The sequence below is a fragment of the Lathamus discolor genome, chromosome 7 (assembly GCF_037157495.1).
Source record: "Lathamus discolor isolate bLatDis1 chromosome 7, bLatDis1.hap1, whole genome shotgun sequence".
Classification (NCBI taxonomy): Eukaryota; Metazoa; Chordata; class Aves; order Psittaciformes; family Psittacidae; genus Lathamus; species Lathamus discolor.
In genome coordinates, this window is record NC_088890.1 from 706,217 (window position 1) to 726,531 (window position 20,315).

At 54.8% G+C, this 20,315-nt stretch overlaps 1 protein-coding gene across 1 annotated transcript; it reads right to left on the reverse strand.

Annotated features, from left to right (window-relative positions):
• Positions 1-1,103: 1,103 nt before the first annotated feature.
• RAB7A (RAB7A, member RAS oncogene family) lies at positions 1,104-18,359 on the reverse strand. The gene is made up of 6 exons (XM_065687702.1): positions 18,251-18,359; positions 4,971-5,031; positions 3,812-3,938; positions 2,855-3,073; positions 2,195-2,323; positions 1,104-2,055 (listed from the first exon to the last, which is right to left on the reverse strand). Exons 2-6 carry the CDS (start codon positions 5,021-5,023, stop codon positions 1,960-1,962), a joined length of 624 nt encoding a protein of 207 aa, XP_065543774.1. The 5' UTR covers positions 5,024-5,031; positions 18,251-18,359; the 3' UTR covers positions 1,104-1,959.
• Positions 18,360-20,315: the final 1,956 nt, after the last annotated feature.

Consider the following 20,315-nt stretch of genomic DNA (forward strand, 5'->3'; position numbering starts at 1 on the left):
TAGGCACCCTGCAGGGACAATGAGCCAAGGCAGCTTCTCCAGCCAAAGCAGGAGACGAACATCACAGTCGTGCCTCCCCCCCCTCAGTATGCTGCACAGTGGGGCTGCATCTACTGCAAATGCTTTAGAGGGAGAAGGGCAGGTCTGAGCCTTTCAAACTGATGCGGAGGAACAGAATGGCACCAGCATGCATTGCCATGGCAGAGCAGTGATTTGAAACTGATGGGAGCAGCAGAAACCCAGTCAAGTGAGAGAAGTGTGATGGGACAAAGCCATAAAATAGAACAGAGAGCACAAAGACTGGGAGCAGGCTCTTGAAATAACTGGCCTCATTTCTGTTTTCCATCCTCCTGCAGGCACAGGAGCAGTGAGCTCAGCCTGAGTGCAAACAGAGGGGCATGCCCAGCATCTAGAAACTAAAGGCTTAACCCTGACTTGGCTGGAGCAAGGAAAGGTCCGTACCTGGCTCTAGGATAGTCAAGGCCTTGCTTCTTCCTTAACTGCTGAGCCAAGAAGGCCCCAGTCTGCTTCCTCAACCTCTCCAAGAGGAGGGGAGCAAGAACTGCATCTGGAAGCCACAGACTTTATAGCGAGGCAGAAGCACAAACATCCTTCCATTAGCAGGCACCGGGATGCTGAAAGGGTGGTGAGACAGAGGAAAGAGGCATGTTAGTGGAGGAAAAAAAGCGAGTCAGAAACAGGAGTAACCAAGAAGGTTTGTTCTTGTTAAGTTTATTGGCATCATGTTTGTCTCTTTACATAAGAGCTCAGCCTACGTACTAGAATGTAGACCTCCGGAAAACAGGTAGAAGGGCTCCATTTAAGCAAGCTACAAACGCAAGAACAAATACCAGGAAGAAAGGAAGAGGAAAGGGACTAGATTGCCAAGTTTTTCCATACCAAAAATCCAGATTAGCAGTCAGTAAGAAGAAAGGGAAGATTCAGTGTCCAGGTCGTTCATCAAGAAACAGCTACCACAGCGCCGGTGGGAGAGTGCTTCACCCACAGCACCCAGAGCCCCCGGGACACCTCAGCTCCGGCCCCTTCCCACACTCGCTCCAGGATGTTAGGAGTTAAGCAGTCAGGGAGGTGAACAAATGAAGTTGTTTCATAGCTGTATTTAATTTGAAATCCAATAATCCAGTGTGCACATCAACGCTGTTCCGCAAACCTGACCATTTGGATACAAGGAAGCCAGATAGATTTTCCAGGAGATGCAGCCCTCGCGGCCTCAGGCCGAGGAGGCTTTCCCTAGCTCAGCTCTGCTGGACAGAACACTGCCTCTCTGCACCACGTGTCACCACCACGCTGCAGCTCCCAAGTGTCCTCCTCACTTCCTACCCAATCTGTGTTTCAGTACTTGACCATGTAAATTCAGGAATTTTACACTAATTTATACATTTTTAATTGGTTGCATATATTAACATGTACTATAAGATTTCTCCTAAAGAAGCATTACATAATACATGGATACTGTAAAAAGATCTGATTAGTTAAAAGTAACAAGCATTAACAGAGATACATACAAAACTCAACCTAGTTGGACTGAGTGCTGAGCTTGCGATGAACTACAGGTAACCAGCCTTTCCAGCTGCAGCCTTCACAGGGGAAAACACCAGACACTTAAAAATGTATGAACTTGTTACACAGATTACCTGTAAACAGTTTCTCTCCCTTGGACACCTGGAATTCAATTCAGTTCCAAACATACATAAGAGTTTCCATTTTAAACTAAGAGAAAGGTCTGTTACCATGAAGTGTGATGGGATGTGGCGGGGGGGGTGAGCTCTGGGGTACGGGGCTCACAGATGCTCATGGGAGATGGGAGGGGGGGGGTTTGGCAGCTGGAGATGGAGATACCTTTAATTTCGTTTTAAACACAGGAGAGGGGCTGTGTGTTTGAAGGCCTAAGTGTGATACTCGTTTGTGAAGGACTGTGCTCAACCCCTGCCTCTCCCCTCAGCAGCTGCAGCTCTCCGCGGAAGCCTTCACTCGGTCGTTCTTGTCTAGTTTGATGGGTTCGGGGAATTCGTTGTAAAGCTCCACTTCGGTTTCCTAATGGGAGAGAAGGGAGGAGTCGGTGCCACAGCCCTGCAGGCAGCTCCTGGCACGCATGGAGCTGGGAAAGCTGCTGGAAAGCCGCGGAGCTCCGTGGGCAGGACCAGCGCAGGGCACCCACCGGCCCCCTCCGTACCTGTTTAAGTGCGTTTCGTGCAATCGTCTGGAAAGCCTGTTCCACATTGATGGCCTCCTTGGCACTGGTTTCAAAGTAGGGGATGTTGTTTTTACTGTAGCACCAGGCTTGTGCCCGTTTTGTGGTGACCTGGGTGGACAGAGAGCAGCATCACCACCTTCAGCTCTGCAGGAAAGGGGGTTTATTCCCAGGGCAAGGCCAGAGCCCCCTCATACCCAACCTGAGCTAAGGCAGCAGTTCTGGCCTCTTCAGAACTACAGCCTTGATACAGAGCACAGGGGACCGCTGCCCACCACCGGACACACTCAGCCCCCTGATAAAGGAGCACCACACCTGAGGAAGACCACAGGGCACAGACCGCTCAGGTATGCCCAGAGCAGGGACTTGCTCCCGTAGGGGTTTCTCAGCCCTTCTGGAGGAGAACAATGAGCTCCTGGCCCTGGCCTCTACCCAGGAAGCTGCTGCAATCCTGCCAGCAGCGGGCAGGAGCGCGCTGCGCACAGGGATTGACCTCAGCAGGCAGCAGCCACTTCCCCGGTGCCACAGGGCAGCTGAGCCACACTCGGGCACCTCCCACTCCTCGGCTCACCCCCGGAGCTCATGGCAGGTCTCCCGCTCCAGCACCTGCCTCGGCAGAGGCCCCTCAGCCCCAGCACTCACTTGTCTGTTTTCTAGGTCAATCTTGTTTCCCAGCACAACGAAAGGGAAGTTCTCGGGATCCCTCGGGCTGGCCTGGATGAGGAACTCGTCCCTCCAGCTGTCGAGGGTTTTGAACGTGTTGGGGGCCGTGACATCGAACACCAGCACGCAGCAGTCTGCTCCCCTGTAGAAGGCAACTCCCAGAGACTGAAATCGCTCTTGGCCTGCTGTATCCCAGATCTGGAGTGAAAGACAGGGCAGATAAAACAGCTCCGCTCCGACACAGTCAGTGCACAGTTAGAGCAGTCACTGCAAACCTGCCCACCAGGCACCTACAGTCCCCACACAGCCAGAGACAAGCTCCTGGAGGCACAAAGAACCAAGAGCCAGAAGCACCATTGTAAAGATAGGTGTTTAACACCCTTTTTGTGTCCAGCCTCAGCAAGGTGAATAACCTTGCTCTGGGCAAGCAGGATGTAGGTATCAGGGTTAGCCTGCAGTGCTGGGGTGCATTTGGGCACCAGCACAGCCCAAAAACTCCTCTGGGGCTTCTGCTGCCTTACAGCCAGTCTCACCAGAGAGGTGAAAGCTTAGATACTAGAGACATAAGCAGACTGGCAGGTTGACCACTATATCCATAGGACTCAGAGCAGCAGGAGTAGCTGATCTAAGGAGTCCTTTCCCAGCCCTTCCCACCACAGAAGTGAATTCCTCTAACAAGATCTAGTTTATTGACAGTATCAAATGCTGCTCTTTTAAACTGGGCCTGGCAAAGCTGCTCTCAGCTGAGCCCAAACTGATCTTTGCCTTCCCTTGTTCAGCCCATGCACAGATCTGTAGAGAAGCCCAGAGTTGTTCAGGGCACACAAGATTCACACCCTGTACGCTGACCCCTGCACTGCTTGGGGCTGCACTGGAGTAGCACAGTAGTCTATGCAGCCAGGCACCCCTGCAGCAGGGAGCAGGGTCTCTCCTTACCTGCATTGTCACTAGCCTGTCATCCACCATCACCTCTTTTGTGAGGAAATCTGCACCTATCGTGGCCTTGTACTGGTTACTGAATTTCTTGTTCACATACTGGTTCATGAGTGATGTCTTTCCCACCCTGTACAGAAAGACAAAAGAGACAATGCAGGCTGCTCCTACAACAGTGCCTGAATTAACCACCCCAAACAGAACAGCCCCGTGCCCTCTGCCTTCCACCACAGCCTCACGGCCCTTCAGACAGGGGAAACACATCCACCTCTCCAAGAAAGGGCTTTTACAGTAATAGATGCTGAGGCTACATGCTGAGTAAGAGCATTAGCTACCTAAGGACACAAAGGATTAGCATCCTGGGAAACCTTGGTGCCCATCATAATGAGACCCTTGGTAAGGAGCACATCATGATCATGGGGGCAGTTTTGGAAGAAGATGAGGCACCCCAGAGAAACCCACCAGAAACCTGCAGCCTCTGCACAGGGAGGAGGTGGAAAAACAGGATCTCAGCTGGGAGCAGCTCAACACACATCTGCCAGGCAGCCAAAGGTGCAGATCCCCCATAGAGCCAGTGTCCAGGCCCAGCTCCCCTCTCTGGCTGAGGAACACCCCCTGATAAGCAGCCTGCCGGGCTCAGGGGTATAAATAAGCCTCACATCATGGAGTCAGGTTGCAGCCTGCACAGCCAGTAACCTACAACAGGGAGCAGCCTCCCTGCTCACAGCACACAGCAAAGCTGCTCTCTCCAAGGGGCCAGGTCACACAGGAGCTGAGCAGATGGCTCCGTATAAACTGTGTTTGAAGGAGGCAGGGTTTGGAGATTGCTGATAGCAGTTTTGGTTTGCTTTTTCTTTAAGTGAAATGCTCCTTCCAACCCCCCACAGCTCCCTGCAGCAAGGCTATGCTATCTGCTACCCAGTGCTCCTGCTGGATAGATTTGCCCCTGCCTTTAATATTGTGGCAGGACTTCAAGCTATTAAACTGCAGGGACACAATCAGGACAGAGGGCAGTGGTGAGTTCCTAAAGCTGTAAGGCAACACAGATACCTGGGACTGTGCAATCTCTCCCGCAGGCAGTGCTGGTCTCTAACAGCACATCCCAGCTCCCCCTTGCCAAGAGCTGGATGCACACTGGCAGGTTAAAGGCTCCTCCACTTACCCGGAATCCCCAAGGATGATGACTTTCAGTAACACTTTCTTCCTAGAAGTCATCTTTTACACTGGAAAGGAAGAGGAAAGGTCCCATCAGACACCATTAGCACATCACTCCTACAGGCAGACAGCACGAGGTTCACAGCCGGAGAAATCCAATTCCCAGCCAGGAACCAGCAGCTCCTGAAACCACACTCATCAGTTCAAGGCTGCACTTGGGCACTAAGCACGTGTTTGCCCATTTCACAGGCAGGGCCACGTCCAGCCAGCAGCAGCAACTGAATACCAACAGGGAGGTGAGCCAAGCACTTGTCCTTTGCAGCACCGAGCGTAGTTCGGATCTTATTTCCAGGCTGTTGTGTGGGTTTACCAGCCTAAGCCACCTCCCTTAGCTTTGCTGGAGGCAGAGCAGTAAATAACACACACCAGCTCCCAACACAGGCTAGTTCTTACAGGCTACTAAGCGAGATGTAAGCCGAGATGTAACCAAGGCCACACTCAAGGTTTTTTGTGCTGTTCAGTAGTTTCCCAGTACAAAAAGAGGAAAACCAGGGGCTTCCTCCACCTTCCAGGTTCAGCTGAGAAGCAGCAGCTTTCGGTGGCAGCTGCGCTTTGTGAAAGCACCGAGGCCCACAGACACACTGGCTGAAGTGGTCACACAACCACACAGACCCACTTGAACACCTGAACTACCAGCGCTACCAGGCACCGAGGCTTTGCTGAGAGCACATGAAGCGAGCTGCTGCCACCTCGGCTCCGGTGGAGGGCAGGTCAGGACACAGAGACAAACCTCCCCATGGTCCCTCTATTGCTATTAGACCATGAGGTGCTGCTCACACTGTCCTTCAGTGAGCAATAACAGACACCAGAGAGCCTGCACAGGACGGGCACGAGCACCTCCTTCCCAAGGCTCACTGATGCCCCTGGACCAGGCTTGGACCTGGCCAAGGCACAGCCAGCTCAAAGTGGTCACTGCCCCGATAATCCCCATTTAATCTGCTTCTGCTCTCCCCAAGACCCCCCCACTCCACAGCTCCTCTCCTCTATGGCCATAGGGAGAACAGACCCTGTAAGCTCCTTCAAGCGGATTGCACCTCCTGTGTTTTCAAAGCACGCAGCACAAGTGACACTTGTGACAGCCAAGCCAGAGACTTCTGCAGCACAATCAGCTCAGATGGAGCGAGCAGCAAGTGAGCAGAGCTTTGAAACAGCCTAAAGACATCTGTGTGCACTGATCTGTGATTCTGGTTCAGGTCCAGTGTGAGAGTTCCCTGTTCTCCTCAGGACAGAGGAAAACAACTCACCCTGAAGAGACTGTTCCAGAGCCCAGCCCATGCTGCTTCTATTTTCTCCATGTGTTTACAGTATCACTTGCCACTGGCTGCTGCAGCTCACCCTTTCCTGGTATTCCAAGCAGCTTTGGACACGCTGGCATCAGTTCTCCTGCTCAGGGAGGGATTTGCAGAGCCCTACATTACAACACTAACACTGGATGCTTAGCACCACAGCCTCAGGTCCCTCTGTGAAGGGAGGAGGAACTGCAGTGTCAAGTCTCATCACCTGCACCTGCAGACAGGGAGGAAGCAGAGTCAGAGCTGACACTGCCTCTTGTCACTGCTGACCCACCCCACAGGCATGAAGGGCTATTGGCAGCTCAGCAACACTGCTCAGGTGAGACACTGAGCTTCCACCCCGGTGATGCAACGGATATGAGCCATGGCACAGGAGGAGCTGCCTCAGCTTGGCATTCGGTTTGGGCCAGGAGGAACTCCAGTCCTGCAGGGGCCAGCAGTGGACAGTGCCCAGGGATCCTCACCACTGCTCTGTTAGGCTTGATCAACGCTGCTTTGAAGCCCAAGGAGAGCACAGCTTTAGCTGGCAGAGCAGGTTTGAATGCCTGGAGGAACAGTTAGTGCACATGAGGAGCTTCTCCAGTCACACCTGTAAGAAACACTACTGAGCGAAGCTGAGCTGTGCACGGCTCCCCATGCTGAGAGTCGAGCTGAAAACTGCGATAGTGCTGAGTCAGTGCACCCAGGACTATTCTGCACTCTACATGCAGCTTGTCCGGCTTTACACTCGGGATGACTCCTCCGGAGCAGCATCCTGCAGGAGCCCACAAGCCCTTCAGATGGCAGTGTGCTCACTCAGGGCCACGGCCAGCCCCAGAGCAAACACTTCCTCCTGCACAGACACCATGGAGAAAAACCTGTTTGTTAAGATGGGATCCAAGACATCGGTTCTGGTTTACACTGTGTGAAGCGTCCTGGAGCTCAGACACAGCCCACCCCGCTCCGGAGGCAGCAGAACCTTCCCATCAAGCAGGACACCAGCCAGCATCATTCCTCCTGGCTTAGCTGGTGCCAAGGGAAGGACACAGCTGCCTCTGACACACAAGAGGAGCTCTTCCACCCAATGCTGACTGCCTATCCCTCTAAGCCAGCAAGCCATTAACACTAGGCTGACCCTCATAAGATTAAACCTGGGACAGCATGATCAATCCCACCCTGGAGCAGCAAGGGGGAACCCCTAACATCTGACCCCCAAGTGTTACCGGATTACTGATCCAGACTGTCCCATGAAGCTCCATATTGCTACGGCTCCTCAGAAGAGGAAATAAAGCCTATGCCAAATCTCACTAGGCTTCTCCCTTGTTGTTTCAGAGTACAGTGTAACTACCCCTTCACTTGCTGTATTAGGTCAGCTGCTTTAACTCAAAGCAGAAATGGATGGGTAAGGATTCCTTAGGGATGTGCACATGTGTCAGGTCACAATGCAAACATTCTCATATTAATTACATTGGTACAAGCAAAGAAGAGCAGGAGCGTGCACTGATGGCCCACCAGGTCTCTGAGATGAGCTATCCTTTAACAGACAGGAACACCCGGGGAAGTTGCTCATGGGCAGCTTTAGTGTGACAGTAGCCAGCCTTGGGGCGAATCTCACCTCCATGGAAGCCAACAGCTCCCCAGGGAGCAGCCTGGAATCTGCTGGAGCAGTCCTTGCTCTTGCAGCTTTGCAATTGAACAGCTCAACTCACAATCCTAACCAAGGACCAAAGTGTTTACGCAGGGGCTTGAAGAACTGGGGCACCTGACCAGGACTTCTCTGCTCCTACATCTACCAGATGCCTCCTGCACCCTCTGCTAGAAAGCAGCTGAGCACCAAGGCAAGGCTGCACCTCTCACCTTGTGTGCTTTGCAGGGTATTTAGAGCAGGCTGACCAGGCACAGAGCAGCAGTAAGCAAGCCCCAGGCAGAGCTGAACTCGCTGTGGCACACAGGACACCCCGCTCTGCTCCCCTGGCCCAGCAGGCAGCACAAGGGTAAGGAGGTGTTCCATGAGAAGGCACATTTGGACGCGGAGCACTGCAGGGCTGCTCTGGGTGCTGTGGATAATCCGAGCATTTCCTTCACTGCATCACAGGACCCCTTAGCAACACCCCCCAGTCACGGGAAGGCTGACAAGGACAGAGCAGGAGAGTCCCCCACTGGGGACACTGCAGTGGGCTCAGCAGGGACAGCCTGAGCAAAGAGCCACACCTGAACCCGGGGAGACCTTTCTGTCCCCAAACGCAGCTCTGTGCGTTTCCCACAGAAGCACCACATCTGCTCACTGCTCTCTGGCATGGGGGAGGCTGCAAACCGCTCGGGCTCTGTGCTACACCAAAGCGCTATTTTTATCCTCCCCCCTCCAATGGTTCTGCATTTCTTCAAGGAAACTGAAGCTGGAAGAATGATTCAGGCCCAGCTCAGTCCAATTAAACCAGTTCCTTCCCCAAAGCAGCAAACTCCCCCGCACGTTTGGCACCTCGGGGGGGGGGGGGTGTGCTCAGACCTGCAGGCACTCAAGTGAGAGGCCACTGGACGCTTACCCTATTACAGGATGACCAGATGGGCACATCTCACTTGCCCCATGGTCACACTGTAACCTGCCAGGATTCAGCAAGCCAAGTTGAGCTGCAGCTTTGAGTGGACACATGCATTTGCTCCAACCCAGCTTCCCTGAAAACACCTCATCCCAAGGAAGGGCAGTCTGTGACCCCCATGAGCTGACCAGCGTCACAGATTCCCAGTTGCACTGCCCAAGTGCCCACGACCCTGTGTTGAAGCCTCAAACTCCCACCTCAGCAGGAGCTCAAGGTGGAGCTGGACATCCCCTGCTTACATCCTCCTACGTGACACAAGAGCCCACAGAGCAGAGCCCTGTCCTTTCAGGTGGGAAAGGTGAGCAGCAGCCAGGGGACCATCAGCAGGGCTGGTACTTGCACATGAAGTTGGCTTCAGAGGGGCCAGGCTGCCTTTAAAGAAGAAATTAGAAATAAACCTGCCTTTGATTATTTTTTACTCCCTACCAAATCAGAGCGCTCTACAAGCTGAACAAGCCCATAGCATCCTCACACCGACTGCTCCAGACACACACGCAGCTCCAGCAGCAGGCTGCTCTGCTCTGACAGGGCTGCACCAGCAGCACAATGCTCTCCTCCGCTCCCATGGCAGCTCCAGCAGCAGCTCAGCTTTCCCAGCTGGCTGGAGGATCCCAGCTAGGGAAGCCTCACACTCACTGGGGCCATGTGCTGGCTTTGGGCCTAACAAGCAGATCAGGAGCATCCTGCCATTTGAGCTGACCACTCACAAGAACTGCTCTCTGTCAGTGGGCTGCGTTTTAGGGCAATGGGCTCCTCCAGTCCCCGCAGTCAGAGGAGGATGAGAGGCGCTTCCGGGCCCCACTGAAGCATCACAGAGCAGAGTCAAAGCAAAGCCCACACCAGAAGCAGCTGGCAAGACCCTGTGTGACAGCTCCGCAGAAGGGTGCGCTGGAGCTGCTGCTCTAGCAGTACCATCTCAAACTGCTTTCCACCTCCTTCCTCCCCACACACTTACGTTGCTGTTCTAACCAACATATTCCCTCCCGCTGGTGCCCAGCCAAGAGCCCAAGCGGGGCTCATCCTTCCCTCCTCAGGAGGAGCAGCAAGCTCCTGCTGCTGCCTGCAGCTTCAGCACCACTTGGTGCCTTCCCCAGCCAGCCCCATGAGGCAGGAACCACCTCAGCTCTGAGCTGATTTGCAATACCCTGTGTAAAACCTGCTACTGCAACTTGGCAGGTGTAGGTACATCCAGTGCCTCCCACCCCGGAGCTTTAAGCCAAAAGCTTTACCTTCCTGGAGAACAGCCTAGAGCTTTAGATGCTCACTCACACACTGACATGGCTCAGATCAAAATAGAAGCTTAAAGCATGTTTCAGTATCCCAAAGGAATCGGCTTTTTAGACTACAGCTGTCTGCAGTAGGTTTCCACCTCCTTGCGAGGGTGGAGTTGCAGCCTCCAGTGCCAGAGGGGCTGCTCTAGGACCAAATGAAGCTCAGGAACCAGCCAGCAGCTCAGCCACATGCTGCCAGTTCAGTTCAGTGGCTGCTTCAGCATGAGCACCAGACCCAGGCTGGTGTGACACAGTGCCAGCAGCCAGCTGACGTGGTTGGTGAGCTTGCTACCGGGTGGAGATGACACCAGGCCCACCACACACACACACACACAAACACACACACTCTGCTGCATCGTGCTCCTGGGAAACGTGCTCTTGAGACAGTGCAATGCTAAAAGGAGAATGATGAGGCAGCATGAAGGAAACCCAGCTGGAAAGCAAAAGCTTTGGAACAGTTGTGAGCAGAACAGGCTCTCTGTGTGATCAAGGAAGCTGCAGAGCCACTGCTGGGGGAGATGCTCCTTTTGATGGCAATGAGGTTTTAGCTTACCTCGAACACACCATCAATCACCAGCCGGAGGCTCTAGGATGCATCCCTGCTGTGGGCAAAGGCTCAAGGAGCTCCCTGGAAGAAGATGCAACAATAGCCAGCGTGCCAAAGGGCCCAGGTGCCACAGGGAGGGCAGAGGCAATGGCGCTGGCAGGAGCCACGGCTGCAGCGGAATCACAGGACATGCACATGAGCAGGGGTCTCCCTGCCCAAGCTCCCAGCTCAGCTCTGTCAGGGCTCCCAGGGCTGAGATTTGGAGCGCTGCATTCCTGAGAGGCACCGACACAAAGGATTAGGCAGGCTTAGAGCCCAGGTTCCCAAAGCAAGCTCTCCAGTCCCGGCCTCACGGATGCACACAGCCCTGCTGCACCTCCCAGCATTCCTCCAGGTCGCAATTCAGCCAGCTCTGACTCTACCCTAGAGAAGGCTGAACTATGCAGGGCCAGTCCCCACCCAGACATGCAGGAAGGTGTAAAGCTCAGAACCTGATCTCTGCCGGTTCAGGTATCACAGCAGCCGCCTCCTCTTGAGGAGATATCATGCTGATCTGATATGGTTTGAAAGTGGGAGCAAAACAAGCACAGAAATGCATCTGCTCTCAGTACCAAGGCAGATGCAGCTCTGCATGGTCAGTCAGAGCGCCAGTATGCTTAGAGCAGTGGGAAGGGTCTGGAGGTCATTTGTTGCTGGCTACAAGAACACCGCTTTGTCCTGACTGCTGCTCAGCCCAAGGCTGCAGCAGCACACATAGGCTCTTCAGGTGACAAACACCCTGAGCCAAAGGGAGGGGAGTGCAGGAAGTGCTCCTTGTGATGCTGGATCACCATCCCGGATGGATCACTTTGCTCCTCCCATGCTGAGTTTGATCACCATCATCTCCACAGCAGGTACCTGGAGACAACAGCTGGGTGCAGGACAGGAGTGCAGGAAGGCCCTCAGAACTGATGCCATATATAAGAGCAGGATTCCCAGACAAAGCCAGGGCTGCTGAAGGGGAAGCCTTCAGGTTATAGGAGGGCAGCTCTGTGGGAAAGCCATACCCAGAAGCCTCACAGAAAGCTGGATGTCTCCAGTCATGGAGCTTTAGTCCACCAGTCCCTCCAGCAGCTGAAGCCCCCGATACCAAAGGGGACCTCCCTCCCAGGATGGGCAGACACACACAGAGCCCGAACAGGCTGATAGCAAGTGCGTGGAGAGCTGCAGCTACTCTTCTCTTGGAGGCTCACGCTGTCATTCAAGACTCAGTCCTGCTGTGCCCCTGCCTTCCAGGAGGAAGCAGTTCCTCTGTAAATCCCTGCAGGATCTCAGGTGGTTCCCAGCTGATTTTCCCCAAGGATGAAGCTGTTACAAGCACAGGCATGCTTGCTTTAACACCCCTCCCCCTTGATCAGAGCAAGCTCAACTTCCCCTATTCTGCCCTGGGGGAGACAATCTCAGGATGTGGGAGGAGAGCTGAGCACATTGCTGGCTGCTGGGAGACTCCAGGCAACAAGCCATGTGTCTTGACTAAGGGCCTTGCCTACGCAAAGCACTTCAGCTCTACCAGGATAGCTTCCATGTTGCCATGCCTCTGATACCCAATTAATAACACTGATTTTAATAGTTAGTGTATGTATAGGATGTGAAAAGAGGGGAAGAGCAAAACATCTGTAGAAGTAATCAGGGAAATAGCCAATTACTTCCAAAGGGGGAATTGATACTGAATTGAACAACTATTTCATTGTGCATAGAGACAGTCATGGACAAGGCTACAAGGGCTCTCAAGATAAGGAAGGCTGCAACAAGAGAACCAGATGTCTCCTCTCAAGTCAATATGGGCCCTCCTCCTGTTGATAAGGCCTGAGAAATAGGTGAAGAGCTGGAAAAGGAACAGCTGGAGGAGCCTCTCAGGTCCTAAATCAGCCCAAACAAGAACATGCAGTGAAGCGGTGAGACTAAACACACATCCCAATGTCTTTAACTAATGATTGCCATAGGAGGGTAAAACGAGAGGAGGATTTCATCCCCAATCACTACAACCCCAGAGACCACTCCTCACATCCACAGTGCCTGTGCCGCAGCCTTCTCTGCCCAAATGACCATATGCCATGAGGAACAGGAATTAGGTGGGCATTTTGTGGCATGATGATGGATATGTAAAGAATAAAGGTGCATCTCCTTAACTCAAGCAAGACAAACCTTACACTAACTGGACATGCTCAGTGCCCATACAGCCTGGGTTACACAGTTGCATACCAGCCTCCTGGCACTCAGGCACCAACCTGCAGAGCCACCCAGCAGTTCAGTAGCCCAATGTGACCACCACCAGCCCAGCCCTCAGGTCAGGCCACGCCACTGAACACCATTGCCTATCCCTGCCCACAAACCAAGCACAGTGCCAGGAGCAGATGGGTTTCAATCTTTGTGTCCAGAACTCAAGGCTGACCAATTCCAAACATCACAAGTTAGCCGGGCCCCAAAGAAACAGGATAGTTGTCAGATCTTTACCACATCTGATTCTGTTTTTCAAGTACTTAGAGATTAATTTCTAGTTTTGTCTACAGCTTCCCAAGGTTTCACACATTCCTGTCATGCCTTCAGTTTCAGAAGCACAGATAGGAGTCGTCAGATAACCTCTGCAGCGGTAAGCAAAGCACAGATCTTACACCTTGTCACTGGTAAGAAACCCTTGCTTATCTGCTCCTGGCTGCTGCCTTCCCAGAGGCTGGGCAGGAAGCAAGGGACTGAAGGGAGACTCTGACCAAGGTTCAGGCCTTCAAGTCAAGCAATGGCTCCCAGGAGCCCTGCCAGACCCTGTACCTCACACCTGAGATCCAAATGCGAGAGCATTTTATCTCCCTCAACACCAGGATCTTGATAGAAGAGACAGAACAAATACTGGTGGGAGATCTACCACCAGACAAGCAGACATGGAGAAGCAGTACAAGACTAACACTGATGGCAAACACCTTACTCCTGTACATCCCTTCCAGGAGGCCCTGTTCTCAGGAATGAGTCTTTAGAACGGAGGCTTCCTCTAGGGACAGGCTGCAATCTAAGAACTAATCCTTGCTCTGCGAGCACAACTCCTGATCCCACACACTCAATGCCTCTTACTATGCTAATGCAGTCTGCAGAGCAGGAAGGACGAGTATTTCAGTCCCAGGATGGGAACGTACCAGGTAGCTTGCCATGACAGCTGAGTCAGTGTCTAACAAGGAATTCCTACTGTGGATACTCAGTTTCAGACTCATGCTTCATGCCCTCATACCTCTTGCACAGATCCTACATCAGTACTTTACCAGCTCAGCTGTTTTGATGAAGCTCCACAAGGACAGGACTAAGTGAGCTTCAGAGAGTGGTAAACTGCATCTTCTTGTTGAGAGGTGAAGGTATCAGGCCTGGACATGCCTCAATTACAAGCAGCTCGCTGTTCATGCTTTGGTGCCAGGATGGACTTCAGATACCATGATCCATATCTGGGAGCTGAGAGGAAGAGCAGCCAACAGAGCCAAGTGACCCAGCCCACTCTAGGGAGGCAAGCACCGAGCAGGTTACTCTCAAGAGGATGCTGCTTCCCTGCTGGAGGGACATCAAGGGTTCAGGTAAACTGGCAGCCCCAGCAGCTCCAGAGAGCCTTGAAGGCAGCTTCTGCTGCCTGCCTCTGCTTTGCTCCACCACTCCACCAGCCCAACCTGTCTGCCAAGTGGCCAGTGTGCAGCCATAGAGGATGGACTCCAGAGAAACGCTGTTTTCTTAACTGACAATATAAAGACCTGCTGGATTTAAGAATTTCTGCTTGAAGCTCATGCAAGTACAGTTAGATACAGTTAGGTACAGTTAGTCACCTTGTGTTGGCATTTAAGTAGTTCAAGGCAAAAGCCAATCACTCAAGTGCCTTTCAACGATACAAAATCCCACCCTGCGCCACAAGCCCCCACTTCAGGCGGGGTGTGCTGCCTTTGAGGTGGGCGGGAAGTCTCACTGCGCTGGGAAACGGCCTCGGGAGCAGGCGCCCCTGCGAAGCCAAGGCCGTCGGGGAGCAGCAGTACATCAACACGCCCAGCGGCCTTGAGGAGCTCGCTCCCCCGTCACTGACCGGGAGGCAGCGGCGTGGCTGACACCGCGGCCGAGGCTCGCTGCCGGCACGGAGGAGGAGCAGGCTCGGAGCAGCAACAATGACATCACCCAGCCGGGCGCATCCCCCAGCGCGGCGGAGGCCACCGCAGCGCAGCCGGGCTCGGCCCCGCCAGCCCAGCACGGGAGCGGGGAGCGCGGCTGGAGGCAGGGACCCCTCCGGGGCCGCTCCCGTGCGCAGCCCTGACCTTGGGCTCGGCCGGGAGCTCCGGCCAAGGGGCACGTAAAGGGAAACGCTCTTCAGTAGAGCCCCGAGCTGCGGAGCTGCTGTGTGCCCACTGCACTAAGCACCCACAGCATCACCTCCGGACTGACACTGCAGAAAGTGACCCTTCTGCCCCCACAACCCGCTGCACGCGCGAGGCACGGCCGAGGGCCGGCTGTTACACACCAGGGCCATCATTTTGGGAAGCTGAAGGGGAAACCAACTGAGCTCCAACTCATTGGGTAATTAACCCACAATTATCAAAGCAGCGCTGTGCAAGGATGGAGCACTCCAGCATCTGGAGGGTGCGGGGCTGCTGTCAGACAACAGCTACGAGGTGGTAGTGCTCAGGTAGTGCCACGCAGAGGGAACGTGTTATCCAGACTCCCTCCTATCAAGGCAGCATGCTTTAAATCATTCTACACGGTTCTGCAGGGGTACCTTTGTCCCTCAGGCTCTAGTAACAAAGACTTAAGAGCAGCTCAGGTCACAGCTGAGGGAAGCCCAGCAGCCATTAGGGAGCACTGGCAGCGCGCAACCCGAAGGGTCTGTGCTCATCTGATGCTCAGTTTATTTCTGATACTGAAGAAATTGCTACATTAGAGCAGCAGGGACAGCCACCAGTACCTATCTGTGTGCCCACACATCCACCACTTCTAGAGAACACAAACGTCCAAGCAGCCTATTCCACAGCCCATGCTCCCAGCCCCGGGCTCGCCAGACACCATCTCACAGTGCAGCATTTAAAACGCACCCTAATCAAGCACAAGCCATTTTGTTTACAGCCAAATGCTAGATTCCGCATAAAGTAGTCTCATTTTCAGAGAGAAGTCAGCCCAAAATCCCATACATGTTGGAGACAAAGCTATTTATAGTGTAGCACAGATGGTTTGATTGTAATTGTCATGTTTCCTCAAGGACAAGCTTTGCCAGAGATTTGCTCCGACAGGTAACTCGCATGACCTTCCAACAGGAGAGCCTTACAACTGGGTCTTTAAGAGGGTGCTGTACAAATTGAAGCTGGAGCACCTCTTACCTGGAGCAGCGCTGCTGTGGAGCCAGGCTGAGAGAGCTGGGCTGGGGCAGCCTGGACAAGAGAAGGCTCCTGAAGGGGAGACCTTAGAGCAGCTCCAGTGCCTAAAGGGGCTGCAGGAAACCTGGAGAGGGGCTTGGGACAAGGGCCTGTAGGGACAGGCCAAGGGGAACGGCTTGAACCTGCCCGAGGGGAGACTGAGCTGAGCCCTTAGGCAGAAGCTCTTCCCTGTGAGGGTGCTGAGGCGCTGGCACAGGGTGCCCAGAGAAGCTGTGGCTGCCCCATCCCTGGCAGTGCTCAAGGCCAGGTTGGACACAGGGGCTTGGAGCAAGCTGCTCCAGGGGAAGGGGTCCCTGCCCATAGCAGGGGTTGGAGCTGGATGAGCTTTAAGGTCCCTTCCAACCCAAACCATTCTGTAATTAGTAAGGTACTTGAGGCCATAGACCACTGTGTGACACCACAAGGAAGAGGAAAGTTTAATGCGGCTGCTGCCTTGCATCCTACCAGTTATACTTCTCACTGTATGCTGAGAGCAAGAAGCCACTATTGGATTAAAAGCTTCCCTTTCTGAGGGGTCAGATTAACCCCACCTTACGGCTTTTCGACACCAGGAGTGGCATATTAACATAACAGCACCAAAAAAATGGGGGGAAAAAAAAGGCAGCAGTGGAAGGAGCAGCATTAAAGCTGCTTTGGATTGTGAGGGCTCAGGCCAGGCATGGTGGGTCTACTCATTAGTCCATGGAGGGCAAGTCATGTGTTGGGTCAGCTGTTGGGAGTCACAAGGGGAAGAGGGGAAGACACAAATACACTCGTTCTTCCTGACTAAGTGCACCAAGGAGGCCCCACTTATTTAACAAGGAATATTCAAATGGCTCCACCCACTTTAACCTCAACTACAGCTGCTGAGAGCAGGGAACAGGGATTCCAGCAGCCCAGCTCCACCGGGAGCACACAGGGCTGGTACCACTGCAGCCTTCAGTCCCAGCCAGCCCAACACAGGTCCATAACCATGGAACACCCTCTCTTAAGGGGAGCTCCCCACTTCCACACCCCAATTCCCACCGGGAAACACGCTGTGCAAGGCACTGGCCACTGGTAAGTGTTTGAAGCTCTAAAGCTTCCATACTGGCACTTGTCAAACAAAGAACAGCTTGCCTACAATTGGAGGCTTTCCTTCTGCCATGTGTTCTCAGTTTACACATAAAACCCCTCTTACAGCCGTATCACAACAGCTCTGCATATCAGCTAGGGAGCTTGGTTTTCAGGGAGATAACACAGAGAATTCCAGCTCCGAGTGAAAGGGTTTTGGGGGTGCCAGGTAAGAGAGACTCATTTGGAGTTACCTTTCTGTAGATTAAGGCAGCCTTTTTACAGCTGTTTTACTACTAAAATAACCCTTCTATTTACAGAGAAAACACTGCAGTTGTCTTCAATGCAACAATTACATATTTCCATATTTATTAGTCTATATATACCTGCAGACTAATAACATATCTATCACTTAATTTCCCTCATTATACACTCACAACCCAAAGCACTTCCAGCATCCACTCCAACACTTCTCAGAACTGACTCAGGCTTTACACACGCCGAGAGCGACTTTCGCAATAACTGCCAGGCTCCCCAGCGCCTGCTTTGTCACATCCATCGCTCCCAGCGCCGCCGGCTCACCTTAACGACACCCCCGACACCTCGTCCCCCAGCCCACCGCTCGGGCCACCTGCGGGCACCGACGCCCCTTCACCCGCCGGAGGAGGCCGCAGCGGCCCCACACGTCGCAGCCCTCCCCGCCGGAGGCACCGCTCCGGCCGCTCTAAGCCGGAGACGAGGCTCCACAAAGGCCTCGGGGAGAGCCGCGGGCTCCGAGGCGGAGCCTTCCGCAGGAGACCCCCGCTGCCTTGTGCCGGGGGAGCTCCGCGCCGGGCCGGGCTCGGCTCCCAGCACGGACGCAGGGAAGCGCCGCCGCGGCCCGGCGAGCAGGCCCCAGCCGCACGCAGCCGGAGCGCGGAGCAACCGCGACGCACCCCCCCCCCCCGGAGGGTCCCGGCGGCCGCCGCCCGCACCGCCCCCCCCCCCAAGGCCGCGGGGAGGGGCCCGAGCAGCGCCGGGCGCCCGAGCTGCTGCCGCCGCCGCCACCCCGCACCCCAGGGCCCTCCCCCGGCGCCCCGCAGGCCTCACCCGGTGCGTGTGCCGCGGCGCCCGCGCAGACCCGCCGCCGCTCGCCTCCGTCCGCTTTAATGGGCCCCGCCGCCGCCTCCCCGCTTTCACTTCCGCCTCCCCCCGACAACTTCCGATCACGGGGCCCGCCCGCTGACCATGACGTCAGCACGCCGCCCGGCAGGCAGCGGAGGAGGTGGAGGGTCATGTGATCGCCGGTGTGGCGCCGCCATCTTGGCTGGCTGAGGCCGCGCCCGGGGCCGGCACCGGGGGCTCAGCGGGGCCGCCGTCCCGGCGCAGGGGGGGCAGGAGGCGCCGGCCTGCCCCGCGGCCTCCCGGCGTGCCTGCCCTGCGGCTGCCCCGGAGGAGCGTTGCCACCCCGTGGGCTTGGAGGTGGCTGCGGAGCCTGGAGGGCTTTGAGCAGCTCCCGTGCCTGAAGGGGCCCATAGGGTTTTCATCCCCCCGTTGGAAGAGGGGAGACTGAGCTGAGCTCTTAGGCAGAAGCTCTTCCCTGTGAGGGTGCTGAGGCGCTGGCACAGGGTGCCCAGAGAAGCTGTGGCTGCCCCATCCCTGGCAGTGCTCAAGGCCAGGTTGGACACAGGGGCTTGGAGCAAGCTGCTCCAGTGGAAGGGGTCCCTGCCCCGGGCAGGGGCTTTAAGGCCCCTTCAGCACAAACCAGCCTGGGATGCTGTCACACAGAGGATGGGGACACAAGGGTACAAACCTGTGCTATGGGATCTTTTTATTTGCAGCTTTGATCTGGAGCGAAGTGACAGCAACAGCATTTGTCAGGGAAAAAATAAGGTACAACCATTAAAGACACAATTAATGGCTTGGTTAATTGGGCTATTGCCCATTCCAGGATCAATGCACAGGCAGGTAAAATGGGTCTGTATGAACTCTCTGGCACCTTAACCCATGGGATGGCAACCACCCTGGTGAGCAGTACCCAGCACACTAATCCCAGTACCCAGCTCCCTAAGGGACGGGCTGGTTTGCACTCAGACCTTTGCTCTGTCACCGGGCGGATGTGCCACACGTCATTAGGCGAAGGGCTCAGCTCCTGTGCGGGGTGCCAGGGCGCTGTGTGTCACCTGCAAACGGGAACGCTCACCTGGGCCAGGAGCTGCCGGCTTGGATGCATGGCAGAGCAGCTGGAGATCAATGGCGTAAGGCAAACGTGCTGGTAAGGCCATCGCTGCCTGCCCAGCCGCGCAGCCGGGGCTGCTGAGCTCTCCTGTGACACAGCAAGTTCATGGCCACTTTGGTGCCTCCATTTCCCCACCTGCAGGACTGTGTCACTGTTACCAAGCACCCCGCAGCAGAGGGGAGCCTGGGACATCTCGTTCATAAGTGCTTTTAAGGTGCCCCGTTAGATGCAAAGAGCTGCGGAAGAACCTGGTCCCAGTTAAAACATGGGCTGCGCTACATAGGAAAGGCTTTGGTTAGTGAAATGGTGGAAAAAGCTCTCCCAAACGCACGACTCCTCTGGATGGGGAGGAAAGTATCAGCTCAGCCCTGGGACTGTGGGCACATCACATCAGCAGTGGTGGGCAGAGCACAGTTCCATTTCCATTGAAAGGAGACCCCAGTGCTGGGCTGTTCCGAGCAGACATTACTGGTGAATCACAGAGCATTCCCCAGCACGCTTGTCCTAAAGGTCCCCTTCCTTCTTTCTCTTTGCACAATAAGCAAAGCAATAAAACCTGGGGGTGAAATTCCCCCTTCCCTCCCGCAGAGCAGTCCCACACCACCCCCTCCATCCCTGCACAGGAGGTAACCTCACACCCGGTGCCCCTCTTGGCGTGACCGGCAGCTGTGCCATGCTCCCGGGTGGGATCACAGCCTGGTCTGGGGAGGAGCGATGGCCGCAGAGGTCCTTGCTCTCCAGCAGGACTCCTGTCTCCTGGCACAGATGGAGCTGCAATCGCAGGGGCAGGATGGAAGGAGAAAGGCAGTGGTGAGAAAGCGGCAAAGGGAAGCACCGAGCTGTGGCTCTTTGCAGGCCCCATGGACACGCAGACACCTCCCCACCAGAGTAAACTGGGGAAGGCAGAGCTGGTGCTGCGGGCGGCTCAGAGCACTC

What these genes read in the sequence shown, in the direction of transcription:
- RAB7A (XM_065687702.1), bottom strand. Translation starts at nt 5,023, where the DNA reads ATGACTTCTAGGAAGAAAGTGTTACTGAAAGTCATCATCCTTGGGGAT. An exon ending in TTGACCTAGAAAACAGACAA is followed by an intron (nt 2,324 to 2,854) that starts GTGAGTGCTGGG and finishes CTGTCCACCCAG; the next exon opens with GTCACCACAAAACGGGCACA. An exon ending in CACGAAACGCACTTAAACAG is followed by an intron (nt 2,056 to 2,194) that starts GTACGGAGGGGG and finishes CTCTCCCATTAG; the next exon opens with GAAACCGAAGTGGAGCTTTA.